Source organism: Leptidea sinapis, chromosome 6 (genome assembly GCF_905404315.1).
Source record: "Leptidea sinapis chromosome 6, ilLepSina1.1, whole genome shotgun sequence".
NCBI lineage: Eukaryota > Metazoa > Arthropoda > Insecta > Lepidoptera > Pieridae > Leptidea > Leptidea sinapis.
Genome location: NC_066270.1, coordinates 6,185,862 through 6,213,392, shown reverse-complemented (window position 1 = coordinate 6,213,392; position 27,531 = coordinate 6,185,862). Strand labels below are relative to the sequence as shown.

The following is a 27,531-nucleotide window of genomic DNA, read 5'->3' as shown; positions in this document are numbered from 1 at the left end:
ATACAATCCGTGTGACGTAATTTATGGATGGTCCCTAATGGAAGTATTATTTTAATTGGGTTGCGATGAAGCCTGTTCGGCGGGTGCGGGTGACTCACGAGCACGGTGTCCGTCAGGTCGGGCTCTTGCGGCGCGTGCTCCGCCAGGAAGGCCAGGTAGGCGGCCAGGTGCGCCGGGATGCACTCCACCAGCAGCGCCGCGCGGATACGCCGCAGCGCTTCACTCCGCAGCGCCTCCCAGTGCAGCAGCGACGGCAGCAGCGGCAGCCACGTCCTACCACACACAAGGGGCTTAGCGCCGCTGTCACCAACACGACGTAAGTGTGGCGTTGAGATGCCGGTACAGACATTCATGAGTCATAGGTGACGAGTCTGGGGCTTCTTTGGTCGTGATGATCACCGATGGGTGCGCTGTATCTTCGATATTTAATAATGAATGGTTCACAACTAACGCGCTCGACAGTTGTAAGTACAAACGAGGTTCAATAATTACTACTTGTTTTGTGTCGATCAATTATTAGTGGTAATAACGGCGAGTATTTCCGCCGTGAAGCAGTAATGTGTAAACATTACTGTGTTTCGGTCTGAAAGGCACCCTAACTAGTGAAATTACTGGGCAAATATTTAACATCTTATGTCTCAAGGTGACGAGCGCAATTGTAGAGCCGCTCAGAATTTTTGGGCTTTTCAAGAATCCTGAGCGGCGCTGCATTGTAATCAATCAATCAGCTGAATGTCCTGCTCGTCTCGTCCCGTATTTTGATAAAAACATCTGCGCGACGTGTGTATGTTTTGAACTGAAGCCTGCGTCTCAGCATCACGGCACTAGTCTAAGCGAAAGCTTAGTCAAATATCGTAATATTGACCAATAATTGTCACAGGTAACCGGAGTAGCATCTTTTTTAACACACACTGCCACACACGCTGCTATATTATAAAATCTTATAAAAGTTATTTATTTATTCTTTGTAAAATATGTCCTAGGTTAGTTTTAGTTATCATTTTTCTTTTTTATTGTAATTATTGAGTCAGAGTTCAGATCACGTAGGGGTCACCAATATGGAGTCATCTCCTCATGGGCCATGATTAAATCAAACAAGTAATCACACGTCCATTATTTATTAATAAACACTCGTCTAATACGCAACGGGGCCCAGAGACAACTGCCTCGCGACTCGTCATTTGCACACGTCGACAGCTGTCCCCACATTATATTTGTAGCAATGTAATGTTTCATGTGCCAAATAAAATATATTATTATTATTAATATTAACCAGTTCGCCATTTAATGTGTAATTCATTAAAAAAAAACATATTAAGTGAGTATATTTTAATTAAGTAGTTACAAAATAGCAGGTACTTGATTATTACCACTAATCATTAATCGACACAATACAGGTGATAATTATTGAACCTCTTTTAAACTTAGATATTAAATTAGATATTGATGATACAGCAACACTGATCGGTGATAATCACGATCAATGCAGCCCCAGACTCGTTGGTATAAATAGAAAAACAAGAGATAGGCTTACGTCATCAGTGCCCTATGAGCTTGACACTAAAATGACGTAAGCCGGGAGAATCAGCAAACACCAGAAACAGCGGGTTTATGGAAACTTAATTTAGATTTGATTATATACATAGTGTATAACTAATTAATTACAATTAAATGTATTTAATTCCAAGATAAATAAAATTATATCTTATCTCCACGCTATTTTGTTGAGTTGAATCAGTCCTCGATCATTTTGTTTCTATACGTAAATATATCCGATTGTATATTTTAAGATAAGTCCCAATCACCAGATTGAAATGCATCGTGTAAGTTTAATACCTGGAAGTTAGACTTTTTTTTCGTTTATTTAAGGTCGCTTCTTAACAACAAGGTCATTTCACACGGTTTCACGGTGTTTTACAAATATTTATTTAAATCTATAATTTTCAAAAATTCTAGTGTTCTTATACATCCGTTCTTATACCATCTTGCTTTAAACAATCTTATATATTTATTGGAAGATAGCAATTAATCTTTACATTAGAATAAGAATTACATTCAACTAACAGGTGTAACACTGTTAAGTCTAGTCAAATTTGTTTCTTTCAGAATTCGTAATTAAATGAATGTGAGTTCTATTTGTACGCCCAAAACGAAATCTCAATACTTCACCAGTGGGAGGCTCCTTTGCACAGTATGTCGGCTATATTGTGAGACTTAACATGATCTTACCATGTAGTGCCGCTCAGAATTTTTGGGTTTTTCAAGAATCCTGAGCGGCATTGTATTGCAATGGGCAGGGCGTATCAATTACCATTAGTTGAATCTTGCTCGTCCCGTCCCTTATTTTCATAAAAAAAAATAGTAATGGCTACTTGGTCATTTCTACATGAGAAGGAAGTAGGTACGTGGTTTTTCAAAAATAGAATTTCGTATCTGCATGAGATTTCTTGTCTTTTCTAAGTTATTCCAATAAATATCCCAACGTTTCCTAACTTCTAACTCAAACAAACCTTTAATTTCAGATTGACTTGCTTTAACTCATTATTGATCAATTTGACTGATACTAGTTGCGATTTTACTTTTTTTCTTATTCAGTATAATCGGCTTAATACTTGTATACAAAAAGTTAAATTTAACTTTAAAAACAGTTTAAATTATGTTGCATTCGTGATGATACCAACTGCATCAAAGTACCGTACAGTGAACAAGATCACTAATTTCCGTTTGATACTCATCGGCTCCGTGGCGCAACGGTAGCGCGTCTGACTCCAGATCAGAAGGTTGCGTGTTCAAATCACGTCGGGGTCATACAATATTTTTATTTTTATTATTAAAATAAATATTAATTAAATAAATTTATATTATTATTCCTTTTTTGTAGAAAAAAATATTAACAAAGTTTTATAATTTTAGTAAATCAAACATATATTATTAGAAGTATATTTTTTACTTTCGTTTATAATTGCATTTTAACAAAAAACCGGTGAAACCTGCATATTAAATAATTATTAACAACTGTTGTTCCGTTTATAAAAAGCCCTTTTATTAACAAAACATCTCTGAAAAGGTGTCCATTTTGATTTGGCGACCATAGGGCGGTTGTTTAGAGTCGAGCACTCGACTTACAAGAGGCGTGGTCAAGATTTATATAACTAAAGACAGATTTTCGCTTGTTTGTGTATGTCTATGTTTTTTTATAAGATTCCGTAGCCAAACGGCGTTTTTTCCAAAACTATAAGAACTTTACGGTTGAAACTTAGTGAGTAGAATATGTATTCTGTGAACCGCATTAACATTTTCACAAAAAGAAATTTAAAAAAAAAACAATAAATTTTAGAGTGTAGAACTGAAACTTAAAATTTGGAAGGGTCTTCAAAAATGATATTGAGCTTTCTAATATATTTTTTTCTAAACTGAATAGCGAGAGACACTTCCAACGTGGTGCAAAACTAAAAAAATATATGATGTACATTACCATGTAAACTTCCACCGAAAATTGGTTTGAACGAGATCAGTTAGTAGTTTTTTTTAATACGTCATAAGTCGTATTATCAATAACTTAATTGAAAAATAAAATACACTATTATTAAAACATCGATCAAAGTTACAACGAACTACAAGAACTTTTATTTTCTGTTACTTGCTGCTACGGAACCCTTTATGGGCGATTCCTAATCGAACTTGGCCGCTTTTTTTTATGAGAAAAAGTGACAGGACTACCAAGACCTGATGATGAATGATACGCGAAAAATTATGAGCGGCATTGCAACTGTGTCACATTGAGACATAAGATGTTACGTCTCACGAAGCTGATAACTTACGAAAATACAAATAATGCTGAGCAGTTGTGGTTCCCACCTAGTCTTCATCATTAAGTCTAAAGAAAATATCAATTGTATTTTTAGTGTATTAATTTTCTTGTAATTAAATGTATTACGTACTCTGGGCTAACTTCGGCATTGTAGTCCAAATCACTTGCGTCGTCCGACGGCGACAACACCAACTTCAAACCCTAAAATAAAGGCATAAATTAATTTCACAATCTACCATACTAGTAATGAATGACGTAAATGGTAAATGGTAGTGTTTTATGGAAGTAATCAATAAGTCGTCAACCAATTCCACGTAAATATTTGGATTTTCTCAAAAAATCACATTGATTAGTAGGTACGGCCTAACTTCAAAGGAATAGTAAAACTATTTAGGATAAATATTTTTTACAAAATTTGAAGGAGACAGTAATAGTTGCTCAATCCATCTGGCCACTTGTCCTTCCGGATTCTTGAATTCTAGTAACCACTTCAAGGCGGCATGATCAGTCCTTACGAGTAATTTGCGACCCAACAAGTACTTTTTAAAATGTTGTAATGTCTTCACCACGGCAAGTTAGTCCCTACGAGTTACACAGTAGTTTCTCTCCGGCTTCGATAAAGATTTGTTAAAGTATGCAATTACAACTTCTTGATCTCCCCTCTTCTGAGATAACACTCCACCAATTCCAGAATTGCTAGCATCAGTATCTACTATGAATCTTCCCTCCGTGTCAGGATATCCAAGGATAGGTGATTCACATAGTCGTTTCTTCAACTCTAAGAAAGCTCGTTCGCATTCTTCATCCCAGGAAAAGGCTCTTTTCTCCTCCGTCAGTCGATGTAAGGGCTTAGCAAAATCGGAAAACACTTTCACAAAGCGTCGATAATAAGAGCATAGTCCAAGGAATGCTCTCACATGTGTCTTTTCTGTCGGCGTCGGCCAGTCCTTGACAGCACTTATCTTGGCAGGATCCGTCGCAACGCCTTGCTCCGAGATAACGTGCCCCAAGTAATTCACCTGACGTTGAAAGAAGGAACATTTCTTTGGACTCAACTTCAAGTTGGCACCCTGCAGTTTTGCGATGACTTTTTCGAGCTTCTTAAGATGATCTTCAAAATTTCTTCCCATAATGATTATGTCATCCAAGTAGACAAGGCAGGTTTCTCCCAACATACCTGCCAGCACATGCTCCATCAACCTTTCGAAAGTAGCTGGGGCGTTGCATAATCCGAAGGGCATTGTTTTGAACTGCCATAACCCTTTTCCGGTTGAAAAAGCCGTCTTCTCCTTATCTTTGGGGTCCAGATCGACTTGCCAGTAGCCACTTTTCAAATCAAGAGTAGAGAACCACGTCATGCCACAAAGTGAATCTAATGTGTCATCGATTCTTCGCAATAGATAACTGTCTTTCTTAGTTACATCGTTCAAACGCCGATAGTCCACACAAAATTTAGTTGATCCATCCTTCTTTTTCACCAGAACCACTGGAGAACACCATGGACTCGATGACGGTTCTATCACACCATTTTCTTTCATATCCCGAATCATGTCTTCCACTTCTTGTTCACGTGCAAACGGAATACGTCTTGGTCTTTGCCGTATAGGAACAGTATCTCCTGTGTCGATCTTGTGTTTCACCAAACCAGTTCTTCCGATGTCCCCGTCGTTCTTCGAGAACATGCCGGCGTAGCGTAGCAGGAAATTTCTCGCTTTTATTATCTGTAGCTTGGTAAGATTATCCTTACAGCCATCCAGATGTTTCTGTATGTTCACATCCTGGCTTCCTCCCTTCTTCACACTTTCTTAACCAAGCTATCTCCTCACAAGCTCGTATCACTGTTCCTTTCCTAATGATTTTCTTATCCTTATGAGGATTAAACACGGGAACCATCGCAATTTGGGAGTTTCCCACAACAGTCCTGGCTGGGATCCATGTCGTGTCCGATGTCTCTCTTTCTGTTATAGCGCATTTACAAGGTCTTCCTCTGTCATCCCTTGGCAGGACTACCGGGACTAGGGTCTGCGATCTCGGATATGAAGTAGTGTCTCGTAAACACAACACTTTCCCAAAAGTTCCGCCTTTTATTGGAATTTCTTCACATCCATGCTTCAATACACCATGTTTCATGTTAATCGTACACTGATGATTTCGAAGAAAATCCAACCCAATGATGCAGTCATCTGTGGTATCCGCGATTACCACCTTTTGCCAGAACAACGTATTCCCGATTTTCATAGCCACGATCTTCTCTCCCTGGACTGGTATGCGCTGGCCGGTAGCTGTTGTGAGTGTTAAGTTTGCATTTTCTCGCATATGTCGTCTTCCGATGCTCTCTAGTCTTCTTTGGCTAACGACTGTACGTGAGGCTCCTGTATCCAAAGTGAAACGGCAAGATTTTCCATTTATCATTCCTTCTATAACTAAAGTGTTTCCGTCACATGTCTGCTTAACGAAGATCCTTGGGGCTTTGCTTCTACCGGCCAGCACCCACCCCACTGCCCTGGCCTTTTCCTGCTGCTCCAGCGGTGATGTTGAGACCGCTGCATCCTTCCTACCTTGCGTTATGCTCTCACGCCTTGGGCAAGTGCTCTTAATGTGTCCTCGCTCCCCACACCCATAGCAAACTGGGCTATATGCTTGCTTTCGGCTGGAATCTGCTGGTACAATTTTGCGGAGTCTCAACGCCCGAGAATCCTGGCGAACCGCTTCCACTTCCAACGCACGTGCTACCGCTTCCTTCAAGATAGTATGGTGACTCAGTCGTACGGCTGCTCTTACTTCGGCGTCCCGTATTCCATGGATGAACACTTGAAGCAACATTTCTTCTATTGCAGCTGGCGACGAGTGGTATGCTTTACGCACTAGCTTCTCAGCTTCCACGGACCACTGCTGCAGAGTTGCGTTGGCCCTTTGACTGCGTCCTTAAGCTGCGCCCGATACACATGCTCAAAGTGTTTATCGCCATAACGTGCGTCCAACGCGTCAAGAAGGTCCGTGTAGGTTACTTCCTCCTTCCCAGCGCCGAGTGCTTCCAATACGGAAAGTGCTTCGTCACGGAGCGCTAGTGTGAGAGCAGAGTGTGCTTCTTGGTCACTCCAACCACTTGCTCTTCTGACCGTCTCTAATTGTAGCTTGAAGGCGGCCCAGGAAGACTTGCCGTCGTAGGGGGGTACTTTCAAGCTTCTTGTCGATGTGATTCCGCAGGAGACTCCTGAGTTGGCTGAAGGACCCCTATTGAGCTGATGAATGGTTGCTTCCAACTCCCCCATCTTCCTTTCCACAGTGTCAATCCGGGCGATCTCCTTTTCTACAGTGTCAATCCGGGCGATCTCTTTTTCTACAGCGTCAATCCGGGCGGAGTTTTTCTGCACCACTGATAAAATTCCCTTGGAGAGGCCTTCATGCAGACCTCGCAGCTGCTCCTCTTGTCGACGTGCTTGCTCTTCCTGCAAGGCTCGCGTTATATTCGCGTCTTATTTGCGTTCACTTTTTCTGAACTAACACTTGCCGGTCTGCCGCTGTTCCTCTTGTGGGCGGCAGTAACTTCAACGCGTCACACTGCACCGAACACTAAGTCTCTTCTATCTTTTTCTTCTTGGAACACTTCCACTTTTCACTACTTCTTCTTTTCTTCTTCTTCTTCTTTACACTTTCGAGTCAGAACTAGAACTGCCGTAGGCTTAGTACGGCTTATATACCCCCGGATCTGTTCCATTTTCAAAATGATTCCCCCATTCCATCTTTAAATTTAAATTGTACTAGAAAATTCTTTTAATATTTTTATCCTGCTTACACATTTTATATCCCTTTTTTCTGTTCGATTTGATCCTGAACTTACTAGAAATTTCCATTAATCTTAACAAAACCCAAAAAATTCCATACACTGGTAGGTGTATCGAACCCGGGTCTACAGCGTCTAAAGCAAACACTTTTCCGCTGAGCTACGAGTATTGCTGACGGAGCTGTTGAAATTAGCAATGTCTTGAAGTTCGACACTCTCGTCATTTACGTTGCAGCGTTGCTACGCAACAATATTATATGCAAAAAGACTTTTTCCTCAACTATTAAAGTAGTAAGTTTAGTTATAAGTATCATCATCATGAGCCGGAAGACGTCCACTGCTGGGCAAAGGCCTCCCCCAAAGATTTCCACGACGATCGGTCGTGCTGTTATGGGTCTCTTTTGAGTTCGCTTTTTAAAAAAAACATTTATTTAACACAAAGAAATATAATATATTATAAGGAATATGAAGACTTGATTATACAATAATAGTTTTAGAGACCCTTGGGCAGAACCGTAACTTATGAGAAGCGAGCACGAACTGGCTGCCCGCGCGCAGCTAGGGCTTATATTACTGATCCAATAATGCTGGTTGAGATGGAATAGCAATTAAGTCAGCATTAATACCTACATAACTGGGGTATAACACCTCCCCCCTTAGAAGGAACTTCGGGGAGAATCCGAAGTTACATCATCTTAAATTTTCGTTCTAATAGAAGGTGATGGAATTTCGTGAAGTCCGGAATTATTACTTTCTATATCTTCTGATTTTGTTTTAAATATTACTTTTGGTATCGTTACTTTAGGTCTGCTGCCAGGTCTTACACATTTATAAAATTTATACGAAACATAAAATAATATTATTACACAAATGAATATAGTTAGAACAGAATAATGTATCCCGTATTTAATAATGTGTGGACTTTCTATAATTTTGTCTATGTTCTGAAGTTGGTTTAAGAAAATGTGTTTATTTAATTTAAAATCATCTAAATCTATGTTCTGTAGTTCAATAGGGGATACATTATAACTGAGTTGATTAAATTTAGTTATGTTACAACAGTTATCACTTAACAAATTAAAACTTGGATAACCAATGGGTACAGAAACATTTAACGAATTATACTTAGGAATTAAAGTAGTACTTTTACAATATCCAATACAATTACTGGGTAGCGTGAGTATGCCGGTACCTAAAATGTCAAATTCGAAAATTTTTGAGTTTCGACAATCTATGGAAACTTTGTTCGATGCAGATTGTATGAATAACCATTTGTTGTTCTCTATGGATTTCCAAATATCTAAATGACCGTAAATAAATTGGTATTCACAATTTTTGGGTGTTTCACTTATCACTTTCGTCATAAATTCACTTTCACAAATGGGTTTCATTCCTGAGGAGTAAATGTTTGTTATATCACAAATATAGTTTCCAGGGACAATATTCTTACAAATATCTAGATCATTTAAGGTACAATAATGTGTTTTGTCTTTTGTCATTGCTATGTATTTAGAGCTGGGTAATATGAGACTAAAAGTATTGGGCTTATCTAGATTATGTGGCGTTGGTAGAGCAACACTGTGAAATAAAACATATTCAGTGATAGAGACTAAAGGTATCTGTAATATAAAAAATATCTTATTGTTAGTATAGTGATAAATTAGCCTAGATACATTTACAATAACATTAATGGAACTTAAATCTAATTTTCCAGGTAATTTCAGATCGTTAGGCAAATATTGATGGTTATCGACGAGCTCTTTAAATAATTGTTGCGGGGTAATTACTGATGGATGCAGAATATTTCGGTCGCCAAATAGAACTGCATTTGTTAAATCTTCCAGTTGGAATGATAAAGTTAAGATTGAGGTTTCTAAATTATTAAGAATTTGATACATATTAAAATGTAACAACATTTGATTTGTTGCATTAGTGACGTTTGCTAGTTTTATTGAGAGTTTGTCGATAGCCTTATTTAAATTGATTTCATTGACCCTTATTTTGTTTACTGTATCATTATATGATGAGATTGTTGATGTAGTTAATAAAATATTGTTTTTCATCAGTGAAGCCAATTTAATTTGATTTTCATGTAGAGAAGTAATGGCATCATTAAACCGGAGACCGTCGGTTTCATCTAAATTTCCGAATATTTGTTTTATTATTGTTCCTGCTCCACCTATCAAAGCTCGTTTTGATCTTTTCTCTAATAAATGTGAAATGGACGAAAATTCCTTATACATATCTGAATATCGCGCAACCAAAGGACTTATCATATTATGACAGCTTATTTCGACTTGAGCCAATCCAGTCTTTTTACATAAATCTTGAGCTATGGTCAGGGCTGAGTTTATGTTTTCAATATGTGAGTTGAAATGGGATAAGTCAAACGGCATTATGACGTTTAGTTGTCCGCTGTTGATTTTCAGGTAACCAAGATAGTCGAAATAAAGTCCGGGGCTTGAATCTATCTGTTGTATGTAATAGTCTTGTTGGTTTCGAGCCTGACATGGTATTCTGTAAATTATAATATATATATATATATATATATATATATACTTAATGTAATGGGTGTATACTAGTAATTATTTTAAACATAAAACATTATTCTAATAAACCTAGAGGCTAACTTGTGTTTCTTATTCCTAACGGTATGATTAGGTAAAGGTGAATATCGTATCTAATAAAAAGAAACAAAAACAAATTATAATAGTGAGTATATGATTAATTTTAAATAATGCAACTATGTAATCCTTACACTACGGGTCAAGTTCGACATTTGCCGGTTTCACTTGATCTACATGGTGTGTAACATGACGCCGGTTGATGAGTAATGTGAGAGTGTTATTTCCGTTTACTTTAACTATTTTGTAAGGGCCCTTCCACACCGGGGAGAGTGCCCGTCTGAGTCTAAGGTGATTTTTCAAGTAGACGTATTGACCACTTTTATATTGGACCGGACGAGTGTGAGAGTCGTAGTAGGTTTTAGATGACTCTTTTGAACTCCTTATAAATTCTAACGCTTTATCACGTGAGTGCTTGAGGCGATTTTGGAGCATGCGGACATAGTCTGGGTATGTAGCTCCTGGGGCGTCATTATAAATTGAGTTAGGGATGAATGGCTTACAGCCAAACATTAACTCAAATGGTGAATAATGCGTCGTGGAGTGTACGGATGTGTTGTACGCGAGCATGGCTGTATAAACGTATCGGGGCCAATTTGTCTGTTCGTTATTTATGTATGATTTTAGGTATTCTTTTAAGGTTGAGTGACTTCGTTCAAGAGCACCTTGAGTCTGAGGGTGGTAAGGTGAAGACCATAAATTTTTTATTTTAAGGAACTCACATGTCTTTTTGAATAGGTCTGACGTGAAATTGGTACCCTGATCAGTGAGAATCATCTTGGGTATACCAAATATAGATATGAAGTGTAACAAGCATTCGCTTGTTTCTTCGGCTGTGGTACTCCGCATGGGATATGCAGAAGAGAACTTCGTGAGGTCATCTTGGACAGTAAGGATATACTTTAACCTTGCAGTGCCAGCCTCAGGCAGTGGACCTACGACATCGAGAGATATGCGTTGGAATGGAGCAGTTGAAGTGCTTGTGATCTGCATTGGGGCTCTATTTATTTTCCTTAAAGCTTTATTTTCCTGACATGATTTACATTGTTTGACATATGTTTCGATGTCACTACGCATACCTTTCCAATAGTACGTTTCTTTAATCCTATTGAGCATACGGACGGATCCCAAATGACCTGCCGCGGGGATGTCGTGGTTTTCATACATAATTTTCTTTATTTCGGATGGGGAAGGATATATAATATTATTATGATAGATAACTATTTTTATGTTTGTTTCATGGAATAAATAACTCAACATATTATAGATTTTAATAAAGGAATGTTTTTCAAATGGGTTTTTCAAATCAGAAATGCTAATTTCGGAGATATTTTCAATTACTAGTAATTCGTTTCTAATATGTTTAAATGTTTCATAGATTTCAGGATATGTAGCATTATCAAAGTGATGAACTCTGGTGAATAAGAGGTAATAAATTTTGTTGCCGTTATTTATTTTTATAAATTTGAATAATTCCTTTTCACTGCTAGTAATAGTATCGGAATTTTCTGAGTTGCCTAGGATTTCTGAGATGTACGGGTTTGATTCATCCAAGTCAATTGAAGTGGGGATTAGGATTATTTTTGATGGGCTTTTCAACAAACTTTCATTGCGTTCTTCGATACAAGTGTCGAAGGTCTTATCCTTATTTGATATTGATTTTAGGAAAGTTGAGTAATCGTCAATTGGCACATCCGGGGATGTACTAGTGGATGGTATAGGATCATGTACCTGGATTTCAGGTGTACCTTGTTCTATTAAACAGTCGGGTAGATCGTCTAAGTTTAATTGGGGTAAGTCAGCTGATTCTTGTTGAGGTAAGTCAGTTAAGTTTTGAAGAGGTAAGTCAAGTAGTTCGTGTTCAATTTCATCCCTTAAGGTGTCAGGAATATTGGAAGGTGGATTTAATAAATCTTCCTCAGGATTAAATGAGGGTGGAGAGATGAGTAGGTCCATTAAATCTCTATCGAGATTTTGTGATCTTTGTTCGGCGTTCGGGTAAGTTGTTGTGGGGTTTGTCGATTGAATTGGATTCACAGGAAAACGAGAGAGAGCGTCTGCATTGGAATTGGTTCTGCCTTTTTTATACTGAATATCGTACTCGAATTCTTCGAGTTTTAGTCGCCAACGGATGAGTCTAGATCCCGGATCTTTACAATTAAATAGCCATTGTAGTGGTTTATGGTCGGTTAAAATTTTGAAACGATGACCATACAGATACGGTCTAAAGACTTTTGTGCCAAAAATTATGGCTAGACACTCCTTCTCGGTGACACTATAATTACACTCTGCTTTATTAAGTGTACGAGATGCATAGGCAATTGGACGGTCCTGTCCTACGTTACCTTGGGATAGGATAGCAGAGATAGCAAAGTTTGAGGCGTCGCAAGTTAAAAGAAATGGCTCTGTGAAATCCGGGTAAGCTAGTATCGGTGCAGTAATCAATTTGTTTTTGAGTGACTCAAAAGCCAATTGCTGTTCATTATTCCAGCTGAAAGAAGTGTCCTTTTTTAGGAGAGAAGTTAGTGGTTTGGCCAATTTAGCGAAATCGGGAATGAACCTTCGGTAATACGATACTAACCCAAGAAAGGATTTTATATCCTTGGGGGATTTTGGAGTTGGGAATTCGGAGACTGATCTAGTCTTTTCGGGATTCGGTTTAACGCCTTCTTCACTAATGATGTGCCCCAAATAGGCAACTTCTTTACGGAGAAACTCACATTTTTCAGGTTGTAATTTTAAATTGAAATTTCGGAGTCTATCAAAAACAGATGTAAGGTTTTTTATATGTGAAGCTAGATCATAAGAGTAGATAACTATATCATCCAGGTATACGAAGCATCTAGTACCTTGGAGACCAGAGAGACAATTATTCATCAATTTTTGGAAAGTTGAAGGCGCATTTTTAAGGCCGAATGGCATCCTAGTAAATTGAAAATGGCCCTGAGGCACTGAAAAGGCTGTTTTGGGTGCGTCATCTGGGGAAATGAGGATCTGATGAAAGCCCGAAGCCAAGTCGAGAGTAGTAAAGTACTTACTTTTCCCTAACTGGTCCAGGATTTCTGAAATTTGGGGAATTGGATATGTTTCCCCAATTGTAATGTCGTTTAGTTTCCTATAATCAATTACAATTCTCCATTTGCGTTGCCCCTGGGAATCGGCTTTTTTAGGTACGATCCAGATCGGTGAGCTCCAGGGTGATGATGATGGTTTTATAATATTTTGGTTAAGCATTTTATCAATTTGGGTTTCGACTTCCTTCTTATGACATTCAGGGAACCTATATGATTTTGTGTGAACTGGAACATCGGAGCTCGTTTTGATTCGATGATTAAGTGCAGTAGTATAAGTGAGCTGATCATTGGGTAGATGGAATATGTCGGAGTACTGTGAGCAGAGTTCAATTAGAGCTTGGGATTCCTCATGATTTAAATGACCAGTCCTTAAAGAGTTTATTACTTCTGTAGTTCGGTCAACGAGCTCGGTGAAGGTACTGTTAATTTGCAAGGCTGAGGGATATAGGGGTTCAAGATTAAGTTTCAAGTTTGGATTAATGGTTATAGGGGATTCCGATATGTTTGCGACCGTTACGTTAACACGTTTGTTATCTTTGACTCTTACTATGCAGTTGGATAGAAGTAGGTTATGGGAAAGATGTTGATCCAGGATTAGGCCTTCTTTAAGGTCAGTGTTTTGAATTGAACACTCGATCACAGTCTCTGTACGAGGTGGAATTACATAGTATGGATCATAAAAATGAAGTGGTATTTTAAAATTACCTATTTTCAAAATGTCTGTGTCATAGTCGATGTTACAGCTGAATGATGTAAGGAGGTCGGTACCTATAATGCCATCATATGGTAAATTTATATTCGATATGACATGAAACCTATGACAAATCGTTTTCTTTTCGGCCAGCTGTAATTTTAGACCAAAATGGCCAAGTGTTGGTGTAGTTTCCTCACCTGGATCAATTCCTTTAATATTAATCGATTCCCGTTTTAGATGTTGTTTATATAATATACTGGACTGTTTTATTAGTGATATAGCTGATCCTGAGTCAACTAAGAGCGTAAGGGGAACATGTGAAACTTGCGCGTTTAAAAGAACGTGTGGTAACAACCTTTTAGTTGTGTCTATATTTACTTCGTAAATATTTTGATTGTGAGTGTTTCCTTGATTTGGGCTAGACATGAAATTGGAGACATCGTCGGTTTGGGGCTGGCTACCCAGTCGGTTGATGTTGGTTTTAGGGTGAGTAGTACTGTCAATTTGGGGCTGGTTACCCTGTCGGTTAGTACATGGTAAGATAGTAGTAACACTGTCAGTTTGGGGCTGGTTACCCTGTCGGTTAGTGTTGGATTTAAGGTGAGTAGTACTGTCAGTTTGGGGCTGGCTACCCTGTCGGTTAGTACATGGTAAGATGGTAGTAACACTGTCAGTTTGGGGCTGGTTACCCTGTCGGTTAGTGTTGGATTTAAGGTGAGTAGTACTGTCAGTTTGGGGCTGGCTACCCTGTCGGTTAGTACATAGTAAGATGGTAGTAACACTGTCAGTTTGGGGCTGGTTACCCTGTCGGTTAGTGTTGGATTTAAGGTGAATAGTACTGTCGGTTTGGGGCTGGCTACCCTGTCGGTTAGTACATGGTAGGAATTTGTGATTTTTGAGTGTTGTGTCGATTTTGGAAGATCTCCGGCCCGGACGGCACAAGCGCGGGCCAGGCCTTAGTTTAAATCCTGACCTTGACCGGGTTGAGCATCATCAACCTCGTCTTGGCCATAGGCTTCACTAGATGTGTTTTGAAGGAAATTGACACGTGAGGGTGGTCTGAGAGGCCCTTGTTTCTGAAAGGTATTTTGTTGGTTACGGAAACGATTGTTATAGTCGCGTTTCCGACACACTGATATATCGTGACCCGGTATTTTACAGTATCGGCAAATGATACTTGATGATGGGATTGTTGATCCCCGAAAATTAGAAGTTGAAGGCTGTGAATTGGTGTTTGGATTTGGTGACCTTTGTGGTTGCCGATACTGATTCAAAGGTTTTGGTTTGTGCTCATTATTAGGATTTCTCTTGAAAATACTTTGTTGAATTCTCTCTTCAGATATCGCGAGGTTTATGGCCTCGTTAAGATTCTTAGGCGACCTGCATCTCACAATGTTCGAGACCCGTGGTTGAAGGCCCATAAGGAAATGGTGGAGGGCAAGATCCTCCATAGCGGCTGTACGACCAGGTAACTCTTTAGCTTTAGTGTTAGACAAGGAAATTTCGGTTAATAATTGTGAGAGGCAAGTTTCCACTCGAAGCGAATACTGGCTAACGTTTTCCTGTGGGTTTTGCCTACTTTCTTGTAAGTCCGTAAGAAGATGGGAATAATGTTTGCGTTCACAAAACTGGGTTTTAAGAAATTCTCTGAGTTGATCCCAGGATGTGAATTCCTTTATAGAGCAAGCAATTTCTGCCTTTCCATGCAACTGGCTAAGAATATATTTAAAAAGAACTGGTCTTTGTGAGTCGGAAGCTAGCTCATATGCGTTATTAGAATTAATTATAAATGAATTGACTGATTCTCGGCTGCCGTCGTAAGGTTTAATAAATTTAAATAGGGTATTTAGGTCTAATTCAGCCATGACTGTTGCTGCGAGAGTGGCTCTAGTGATTCTTGGCGAATGTATTGGTGATTTAGTTAGATCGGTGGAGGCCTCGTCCACTTCGGGGATGTTAATATTTAATTTAGTATCTTCAACCTTGGAGACTTTGGGCATATTACGTCACGCGACACGTCGCAGGTGTAATGATGCTTGACATAAAATATATAAGATCTTGTAAAATAATTAACAAACTAATTGATTATAATAATTTTAACAAATAGTCTGGAGGGACCCTAATAAACAGCTCTAGACAAAACAATGACAAAAGACTTACGATAAGGCGGCTAATACGGCGAATGCCTCGAGCATTGATGCGATAAGACGTGATTCCCGAAATGCTGACTCTTCAGTCCTTCACGACGATTGTGTTGCAAGTTGCACGATGAACGACACTGCACGATCACAGGTTCACGATTTTGTGGATAGAGACTTTTTGATTTATTGGATTGTATATGATTTAAGATTACTGGAGATTTTGATTACACAATGAATAACACTTTTCACAATCACAGGTTCACGGTTTTATGAATAGCGATTTTTGATTTATTGAGTTTAAGATCACTGGGGATTTTTTGATTACACGATGAATAACACTTTTCACGATCACAGATTCACACTTTTATGAGTAATGATTTTTATTGGTTTATGAATAATTTAAGGTCACTGGGGATTTCCGTATCCCACCGCTGCCACCAAAAATGTTATGGGTCTCTTTTGAGTTCGCTTTTTAAAAAAAACATTTATTTAACACAAAGAAATATAATATATTATAAGGAATATGAAGACTTGATTATACAATAATAGTTTTAGAGACCCTTGGGCAGAACCGTAACTTATGAGAAGCGAGCACGAACTGGCTGCCCGCGCGCAGCTAGGGCTTATATTACTGATCCAATAATGCTGGTTGAGATGGAATAGCAATTAAGTCAGCATTAATACCTACATAACTGGGGTATAACAGTGCGCTGCCCTCATCCAACGTATTCCGGCGATCTTCACCAGGTCGTCGGTCCATCTTGTGTGGGGCTTATCAACACTTCCAACGTCTTCCGGTACGTGGTCGCCATTTGAAGACTTTACTCCACGAACGGCCATCTGTCCGAATGTGACCTGCCCACTGCCACTTCAGTTTCGCAATCATCAGCGCAATTTTGTTTTTATGAAAATAAGGAAGAGACGAGCAGGATGTTCAGCTGATGGAGCCGCTGCAGGTAGTAGTGCAGCACGGCGCGCGCGCCCTCCTCCGACTGCAGCGTGCGCCGCACGTGCGCGCTCAGCTCGCCCGCCTTGCTGCCGTCACAGGAACTGATAGTAATATATAATGAGTACACGCACCCTGGCGGCGGCGGCCCGCGTGGGCCTGTGCGCGTGCGCCAGCCGCTGCAGGTAGTAGTGCAGCACGGCGCGCGCGCCCTCCTCCGACTGCAGCGTGCGCCGCACGTGCGCGCTCAGCTCGCCCGCCTTGCTGCCGTCACAGGAACTGATAGTAATATATAATGAGTACACGCACCCTGGCGGCGGCGGCCCGCGTGGGCCTGTGCGCGTGCGCCAGCCGCTGCAGGTAGTAGTGCAGCACGGCGCGCGCGCCCTCCTCCGACTGCAGCGTGCGCCGCACGTGCGCGCTCAGCTCGCCCGCCTTGCTGCCGTCACAGGAACTGATAGTAATATATAATGAGTACACGCACCCTGGCGGCGGCGGCCCGCGTGGGCCTGTGCGCGTGCGCCAGCCGCTGCAGGTAGTAGTGCAGCACGGCGCGCGCGCCCTCCTCCGACTGCAGCGTGCGCCGCACGTGCGCGCTCAGCTCGCCCGCCTTGCTGCCGTCACAGGAACTGATAGTAATATATAATGAGTACACGCACCCTGGCGGCGGCGGCCCGCGTGGGCCTGTGCGCGTGCGCCAGCCGCTGCAGGTAGTAGTGCAGCACGGCGCGCGCGCCCTCCTCCGACTGCAGCGTGCGCCGCACGTGCGCGCTCAGCTCGCCCGCCTTGCTGCCGTCACAGGAACTGATAGTAATATATAATGAGTACACGCACCCTGGCGGCGGCGGCCCGCGTGGGCCTGTGCGCGTGCGCCAGCCGCTGCAGGTAGTAGTGCAGCACGGCGCGCGCGCCCTCCTCCGACTGCAGCGTGCGCCGCACGTGCGCGCTCAGCTCGCCCGCCTTGCTGCCGTCACAGGAACTGATAGTAATATATAATGAGTACACGCACCCTGGCGGCGGCGGCCCGCGTGGGCCTGTGCGCGTGCGCCAGCCGCTGCAGGTAGTAGTGCAGCACGGCGCGCGCGCCCTCCTCCGACTGCAGCGTGCGCCGCACGTGCGCGCTCAGCTCGCCCGCCTTGCTGCCGTCGCCGCCGCCCGCACACAGGAACTCGCACAGGCACTGCACCGGCAGCACACTGCCGACACCACACGCCCGCGTTAAGCCCGGTTCCCACCAAAGCCGAGAGGAGAGGAGATGCGTTTTGACAATTAATCAGATACCGCTTAGCTTCATGGATCAAGCAGAGAGGAGAGGAGATGTCTCATTATTCTTTGATTTTGTGCCGGGAGCGAGCAAGCGGCACGCACTAAGTTTCTCATGTCCGTCGGTATATGTGCCAGCGGGCTTATGTATACAGCCGAAGTTTTGACAAGTGTGTTATTTTAATACCAATACTATATGTATCATTAATATTTATGTTATGCTTTTACGAATCCGATTCGAGTTGACCATCTTGTTTTCACAAGTGACGCAGGAGGTGACCCATTTCATGTTCAGCGATAAAACAAACAACAAAAACACATCACAAGAGCTATCGTGCTGCCGACTGCACTGTCAAACTAGAAATGTGAAAGTCTTATTTTACTTTACAATTTAAAAACTGTTTGCAATACTGATCTAACGGGAAAATAAAAAGTGGTATTGAAGTGAACCTCTACTGCAGCTGCCCTAACCATACAGCTGTATTACTAATCTACACTAGCAAATCCTTGGTAACCTTGACTAGAAAGCGCACATAATATGTAAGTTTTTGCGTACAAAGTTTCAAGTGTGCGTGTGCATGGAAATCTGAAACGTTTACAACTTGACAATCAAAATCGGTTACATTACAATAGATTCGCTGACCTTTTCTATTTTGTTGTATGTCCGTTAGAGATTTTCTTCTCTCTATCTATGTTATGCTTAGGTATTATTACTATATATTGGGACATATATTTTTCCTTACTGCACATACTTATAATTAATTTATTTATGCCCTCAAAATGATTCTAATTTTATGTATGCCTTCAAAATGATTCTAATTATCTAACTGATAATTTAAAATTTTTCTGTTTTAGTTACTTCTTCGCGCCAATTTCAAATAAATAATAAAATAAAATAAAAAAAATATATATATTTTTATTTTTATTATTTATAGATCTACTGTTTCTAATCTTTTACTTCTCAACAATTTTATTACTGACGCTATGGATAATGGTATGCAAGTCGATGTAATCTACACCGACTATAGTAAGGCGTTTGATAAAATCGACCACAATACATTAATATGTAAGCTATCTCAGTCGGGAATACGGGGTGACTTGTTACGGTGGTTCTCGTCATACATAGATAATCGTTCACAAGCTGTTGTACTAAATAACTACATTTCTAGTTGGGTTCCAGTTCCTAGTGGTGTTCCCCAGGGATTACTATTTGGTCCACTTCTTTTTATTATCTATGTAGGTGATATAGATTCCTGTTTTAAGTCTTCCAATTTACTTTCCTTTGCTGATGATATGAAAATATTATCTTCAATAACATCAAACCTTGACATGATTGCCCTTCAAGAGGATCTCAACCGCCTAGAGGAGTATTGTCTTACTAATAAACTAGAACTTAATACATCAAAATGTTCAGTAGTCACATATACCCGTAAGATTAACATCCTACAAACAAATTACACATTAAGAGGTCAGGTGCTCTCTAGATGCAATGGTACGAGGGATCTCAGCGTTTACCATGACTCTAAGTTGCTATTCAATGATCACATTGATAAAATAGTTAACAAGGCTTCAAAGGCATTAGGTTTTATTAAGCGAATTTCAAAGAATTTTAATAATATTAGGACTATTAAGATACTATATTGTACTTTTGTTATAAGTAATCTGGAATATGCTTCACAAATTTGGAATCCTATATATAGTACGTATGTTGACCGTCTAGAAAGTGTTCAGAGGCGATTTTTAAGATATCTTTGTTTTAGATTTAAGGTATCTTACGATTCTAATAGCTATATTGATTTGTGTAAAAAGTTTAACTTCTTACCACTGAAAGAACGGCGAAATATAACAGACTTTTTATTTATGTTAAAAATTATAAGCAATCATGTCGATTGCCCAGATCTGCTGCATAAAGTTAATTTTAATGCACCTCAAAAAACTCTTAGATATAGCCCTCCACTTTGTGTTCCTGCTGTTAGTAGCAACTATAGGAAAAACTCATATATGGTGCGAGCGTGTAAAACAGTGAATGATGTTAGTAGATTATTAGATATTGACATATTTGCTACAAGCATTTCCAAGGCAAAGCAGTGCATAACCCTCAACTTTTTTAATTAAGTATTGTTTTTTGTTATCTGTTTAAAAGTATCTTTATTGTCATGAATTTGAGCCGAAAAATAGTGTTCACGTATATATTTAATATTAATTCTATTAGTGAAAACCTGTAATTGGCTATCTGTTACTATTTAAGTTTCTACAGAAATTGTATTAGCTGTTGGTTTTCCTTAAATAAATAAATAAAATAAATAAATATTAAACGCATGAGGCGTGCACAATTTCTATAATTCGCCATTAATGACATGCGAACACAGTTGCGGTGTTGGGCCATTATTATAAATGTTTACTTTATGATGCGGCTATTGGTCATGTACAAGAAGCCTAAGACTACATAGCTCACATATATTTTTTTATATATATAATCGCTCATAAAATGCTCACAGGATACCTGAATAACTTTTGTTTTGTATTAATTTACATTTACTTTTTTAACTTACTTGTGTAAGGCATTGACTATTGGACGTTAGAGTATGTTTGCTGTATCACTTTACGTATTATTATTATATTGAAATAATTTGCGAAAACAATGCTAATGTAAATTTGTATGTGATGAAAAAGTTGATTTAAAAGAGTGGCTATGAGTTTCTTGCCACTTTTTCTCATTAGCTCAACCCTTTACGAAGTAGCAGTAGTTCAATTCATAAATATTTTTTTTTTACATTCATAACTGTAATTTTTGTTACCTACATGAATAAAGAGATTTTGATTTGATTTGACAGTAAATAAAATTTGGAAAACATTATTTTATGAACGATACGGGACTCGAACCCACGACCTCTGGCATTCCGTGCCAGTGCTCTAACCAACTGAGCTAACCGTCGTCAACTGAGCTAATCGAGTGACGTATCGTCATAAAATCTTCTATGCTTTGTTCAACTCTCAGGTTGTGCTTCATTTGACAGTGTCAGTCGTGGTCAGCTGTATACTGGTGCGTATGATAATAAGCACCTTCAGTGGTCGGAATGAAAAACGAAAGAACTTGCAGATTTTGCCTTGAGGCCAATGAAAAGTCTCTTCATCTCCTCTGCAATTGCGGTGCACTAATGCATAAGCGTAACACCGTCCTGGGCGACTATACCCCAGATGCTGATACTCCCAAATGCTGTTTGCAATAAGTCAAGAAGATACTGCGGTTCGAAAACGCGACAGGGCTTGACGACGAGCTATGAGTGGCGAACACAATGGTTCAATTCTGGACGCGGTGTTATCGGGACTCAATCAGGACTAGCTCTATAACCACCCTCTGCAAATACCAATAATGATACCTGAGCTCGAGCCGCTCGTGGCGCAGCAGCTGGTGCAGCCAGGGCATGGCGCGGCGCGTGCCGTGTCGCTCCACCAGCTGCAGCAGCAGCGCGGGCTGGCGACACAGCAGGCGGCCCAGGCGCAGCTGCGAGCTCAGCGTTTGAAGTGCGTCCAGAACACCCGCCGGCGGCCGCCGCGCCGGGCCCAGCGGCTCCATCAGTGTCAGCTGCATCAAAACCAGACATCGATTGGACGTAATTCCAGAAAATCGTTCCAAACCACAATCATGTCGAAATTGAGTTAAGAACACAAAACTGGTCACGTGATTTATATTAACGGACTGACAAAAAATGGCAGCCCTACTGTCACTCTTTAAATGACTTCATAGCTTAGACTTAGTAGCCCGACCCACATGTATGGAAAATACTGATATGTTTTAAACTTTAAACAGGAATTCCTTAAAATGTGATGTTTGTGGCTTGGAACGTTTTTCAGGAACTACGTCCAATTATCCGTTACCTCGTACGAATACGTTAGCCACGATCCAATCACGTGGTAGTTTAAACTTGTGAATATGGTGAAATAATAGTTAAACTGATAAATATTTTTTTTATGACAGTAAGGGACGAGACGAGCAAGACGTTCAGGATTCTTGGGAAACCCAAATATTCTGAGCGGCTCTACAATTCCGCTCGTCACCTTGAGACATAAGATGCTAAGTCTCATTTGCCCAGTAATTTCACTAGCTATGGCGCCCTTCCGATCAAATCATAATAATGCTTGCCCATTACTGCTTCACGGTAGAAATAGGCGCCGTTGTGGTACCCATAATTTAGCCGGCATCCTGTGCAAAGGAGTCTCTCACTGGTGAACATAATATTCGTATCTGATTTCCTTTATCGCGGAAATCCATAATAATCTAAATGTTATAAAGAATAAATAAGTGTTCCGCTAAGATAAATAAATAAAAATAAATAAAAAATAGCCCGCTCGGGAAAATTTCTCTTTGTCATTTCTGATCCTAGCCAACTTAAGGCGCGCTTACGTGTCGACCACCGAAAATACAGGTAAAATGGCCAACCTCGAGGAAATGCAGTGAAGTCGTTTACGAGAATCTCGGTTAAGTTAGTTAAGTCATACCAAAGAACATGTACAGTACAGAAGTCTTACTCCGCAAAATCAATGAAAGAAATAGGAACTCTTGCTGCCATACAATAAGGTGTAATTCAGATCGCACAGCGCTATTAACCTATATTGTTATTCACCTAGATGTTCCCTCTCTTTCTAACGCGTGACCCTTACCTCTTCTGATGACATTTGGGTTGTCGGTATAGTTGTTGTAGGCATAGAAACCTAAAACTGTACCTACTTATTATAAGGATGCTGACATAAAGAAACAGGTTTCCGGTACAGACAAATCTGTACGAGTCGGTACCGATCGGTACAGTGTTGGCTCGCATAAAGAAACAGTACTATACCAGTAAATGCTTAAACCCGTATGTCTCGGTCCAGGCAGTGGCACCGACAAGTTACAAACTGATTCTTTATAAGTGAATGAATAGATTATATTGAAATATTATACCTGTGACGATATCTGTTTTCTAGAGTCAAGGTCATATAAGGTATTTATAATTTCAAAATTGATTCCTTTGGAAGTGTTTTGATGTCAGTGAAAGTCTTATCATCGCTTCGGAAACAATAGCGCACTGATACAATAGAAACGGCGCCAGAAACTATATTATAGTAGTTAATAGATAGTGTAAGCTGCGGCCACACCTGGCTGAGGAGGCGCGAGGAGTGCTCGGTGACCGGCAGCTTGGCACTGGTGCTGGCAGCGGCCAGGTGTGTCTCCAGCTGCAAGATGGCGGCACGTTCCGCCTCGCTGCGCTCCGTCTCCGCGGGCACCGTGCTCCACTCTATGGAAGGCTTGCTACAAATATATTTCACTATATTAAAACAAGTACAAAATGAATCCAAAAATGAGCATGAATGACCAAATCCAAAGTATGAGAAACAGCGTGAAATTTATAAGAGTCTCAATTAGGAAAAAATAAATTATGTGAAATAATTATATAAAAAAACAAGAGAGTATCAAACCACACACATTGTAAATGCGAACATTACATAAACGTAATGAAGATATATATAAAACTAGAAATACAAACGATTACTTAAAATGTAACAACTAGAAGTAGACAAATAAAATATGAAAACAAAATTTTATGAACGATGCGGGACTCGAACCCACGCCCTCTGGCGTTCCGTGCCAGAGCTCTGCCAACTGAGCGAGTTCAACTCTCAGGTTGAGGCTTTAAGTAGGATCAGCCAGCCGCGTCAATTCCCCTCCCCACCCCTCCCACTCACCCGGTGATGCAGCACTCGATGAGCGCACGAAGCGTGGGGTACGCATTTGCGGCACGCTCGGCGAAAGTGTGCGGGTTGTGCGCCGCAAGCATGGTGAGCACCAGCCAGCCGCGCCAGTACAGCGACGTGATGGCCAGCGCCGGCGGGCTGTACCTGCACATTGCATATCTTGGGTATTTTTTTATGGAATAGGACAAATAAGCGTACGGGTCACCTGGTGTTAAGTGACCACCGCCGCCCACATTCTCTTGCAACACCAGAGGAATCACAAGAGCGTTGCCGGCCTTTACGGAAGGTGAACGCGCTTTTATTGAAGGTACCCATGTCGTATCGTCCCGGAAACACCGCACAAGGAAGCTCATTCCACAGCTTTGTAGTACGTGGAAGAAAGCTCCTTGAAAACCGCACTGTGGAGGACCGCCACACATCCATATAGTGGGGATAATATCCTAACTTGTGGCGTGTCGTGCGAAGGTGGAATTCGGCGGCAGGAATCAGGTTAAACAGCTCTTCGGAACACTCCCCGTGATAAATGCGGTAGAAGACACACAATGAAGCGACGTCTCTACGAAACGCCAAGTGATCCAGCCGTTCACAGGGCACTGGGTCACCGACAATTCGAGCTGCTCTGCATTGCACGCGGTCTAATGGATCGAGCAGATACTGGGGTGCGCCAGACCAGAGATGACAGCAATACTCCATGTGTGGCCGGACCTGCGCTTTGTAGAGCGTTAGAATGTGGGCCGGCTTGAAGTATTGCCGTGCTCCATTGATGACGCCCAGCTTCTTCGAAGCCGCGGCTTCTCCAGCTGGCCACGGAATTGGCAATAGCTCGAGATTTCGAGACCCAGTATTCCGATACTAGGCGAGGCTTTAAGGGAAGTGTTGTCGAAGAGCGGTGATACGACAGTCTTCTGGGGGTTGAATTGGACAAGGTTCAATTGACCCCATTCCGCGACCTTCTCGAGAGAGGACTCGATAGAAGACACAAGTTCCTCCCGGCGCTGGTCGACGTTTTCCCAAGAGAGACCTGTATAGCCCGTGTATACGGCATCACCAGTGTTGTTTTCTGCATAGCAATGTATGTTGGCGGTGTCCAACATATCATTGATATGCAGAAGAAACAGCGTGGGAGATAGCACACAGCCTTGGGGCACGCCAGCGTTCACGGGCTTGGGAGTCGAGCAAAAACCGTCGACAACGACTTGTATGCTGCGCCCAGTGAGGAAGCTGGAGGTCCACTTGCATAAGCTCTCGGGAAGCCCAAATGATGGAAGTTTTGAGAGGAGCGCCTTGTGCCATACACGATCAAAGGCCTTAGCTATATCCAGGCTAACTGCCAGGCCTTCCCCTTGCTTTCAATAGCCGCCGCCCATCTATGTGTTAGGTATACCAGAAGATCACCTGCCAACCGACCATGGCGAAAGCCGTATTGTCGGTCGTTGATCAACTGGTGACCCTCTAGGTATACCAAAAGCTGGCGGCTAATTATGCTCTCCATGATTTTGGAGAGCAGAGAGGTAATAGCAATAGGCCTGTAGTTTACCGGGTCCGAACTGTCTCCTTTTTTTTGGATCGGATGGACAAGGGCTGTCTTCCATGAGTCAGGGACTACGCCTTTTGAATAAGAGTGCCGGAATAAACGCGTTAGCACCGGCGACAACTCAGGGCACACGTTCTAAGCACGATTGGAGAAAGGCCATCCGGCCCGCTCGACTTCCTGACGTCCAACGAAAACAGAGTTCTCCTAACAGTTTTCTGTCTGAACTGTACTTCAGGCATAGAGCTCTGACACCGCGGGATGGTCGGCGGTGTTTTTCCGTTGTCGTCAAGAGTCGAGTTGGAGGCGAAAAGAGCGCACAGGACTTTCTCTTTTGCCGCATGGGCCAGGGACACCCATTCCTCATGTGCATCGGCGGCATGGACGGCTGGTTGAAGTTACCAAGAGCTTTCGACAACGACCAGAACTTGCGTGTTCCGGTCGGGTAACTGGAAAGCTGCTCGCCGACTTTGACGACGTGCTAAGACTTCGCACGGGCGATTTGCCGCTTCAAAAATCTGGAGGCACGGGTTTATTTCCTCTTAAGAACTTTGCAGTTCGGATCCTTTGTACCCAGCACCGCAACCCAAGTTCGATACGCCTGTTTTTGCAGTCAGATGCTGCTTTAACTGACGCATCGAAGCAGGGCTGTGATCTGTCACCGATCGGTACAGCAGAGCTTGGTATAAAAATATCCATGCCCTGCAGCATCACATCCTCTACTGCAACGGCGCAGGCACTAGGATCATCCAAAGGGAAACAAACCTTGCCCCAAGTGTAGCATGCAAAAAGGAACGCATCTTATCCCAATCTACTGACTTGTAGTGCCAAACGCGGCGGGTCGCTGATGGTCTGCGACGTTGGCGTCGGATGGGCACTATACTCCTGACCAGGCAATGGTCGGACGTTCTGAGAGGGGCGTCGACAGAGACCTGGTAACTATCGGGATGTGGCACGTAGTCAGCAGAAGATCTAATAAGGACGGCATGTGGCTATCCACATCCGGGAGCCGCGTTGGCGACTCAACCAATTGGGACAGACCATACGCCAATGTAAAATTATGCACAGATCGCCTTGCGTAGTCTGTGGTGCGTGATCTAAGCCATTTGACATTGTGCCCGTTGAAATCACCCAAGACTACGATTTCAGCGGAGGGGATCTGTGCAAGCACGTCGTCAATTGCCGCTTGAACGCAGCCCATGAGATGATCGGTTTCTATCCATAAAATATCCGGACGATAAATTGAAGCCTTGCTCGGATTCTTAAGAATGTACAAAACTTGAAGAAAAACAACTAATCTGCTTTCCGGATCACCCAAGGTCCTATCTGAGCTATTAGTCTTGTATAAAGCAGCGAAATTTACCTCTGTATTTTAATGTTATTGTAGCTGTTTCTTATTAATACACGGATAAAACTACATTTTTTTAATTGAAACCTAGCTAGAACGATTTGTTGCCCCTGAATCCCATGTATATAGAGATTTCAACCGACTCGATGTCGTCGTGTGGTTAAGACGTCATGTCTTATAAAACTGACTAATTTGTAGAGGGTTCAGATCTGGGCTAGACGAGAGCTAGTCGTTTGTGCCTTATAAGCAAGTGCAGATAGAACTCATGGTAAATATATACGTATTGTAATTGTAAGTGTGGAAACTTTAAAATACAGATGTAACAGTTTTATTGTGTGCGTTTAAATTACCAACCAATTCTACATAAGATGAATGATCTTCTTCATTAGATACATAATAACTTTAAGGGTAAATGTATATACTTTTATAATAAATGTCAGTCGTAAATCCTATTACTCCACAGCTGAATATCTAAGTGATCGGACAGCCTGGGACTAGATTATGATTATTTTATAGCGATAGAAATGACTGTACAATACTGTATAATTTTATTGAAAAGAGTGCAAAAAAATAATGCTGGGA

General features: G+C 41.3%; 1 protein-coding gene and 1 non-coding gene across 2 annotated transcripts in view; one reads left to right on the top strand and one right to left on the bottom strand.

Annotated features, from left to right (window-relative positions):
• The window catches only part of LOC126965201 (integrator complex subunit 1), a 109,538-nt gene that overhangs the window by 68,921 nt on the left and 13,086 nt on the right, over positions 1-27,531 (bottom strand). The window contains exons 13-18 of the mRNA XM_050808642.1: positions 24,062-24,214; positions 23,474-23,627; positions 21,718-21,923; positions 18,084-18,270; positions 3,942-4,012; positions 99-273 (exon numbers count right to left, since the gene is read on the bottom strand). Coding sequence (XP_050664599.1) covers positions 99-273; positions 3,942-4,012; positions 18,084-18,270; positions 21,718-21,923; positions 23,474-23,627; positions 24,062-24,214 — 946 coding nt within the window. The remainder of the gene's footprint in view (positions 1-98; positions 274-3,941; positions 4,013-18,083; positions 18,271-21,717; positions 21,924-23,473; positions 23,628-24,061; positions 24,215-27,531) is intronic.
• On the top strand, positions 2,737-2,808 carry Trnaw-cca (transfer RNA tryptophan (anticodon CCA)). Its single transcript has one exon. It is a non-coding gene; the product is annotated as a tRNA-Trp (tRNA).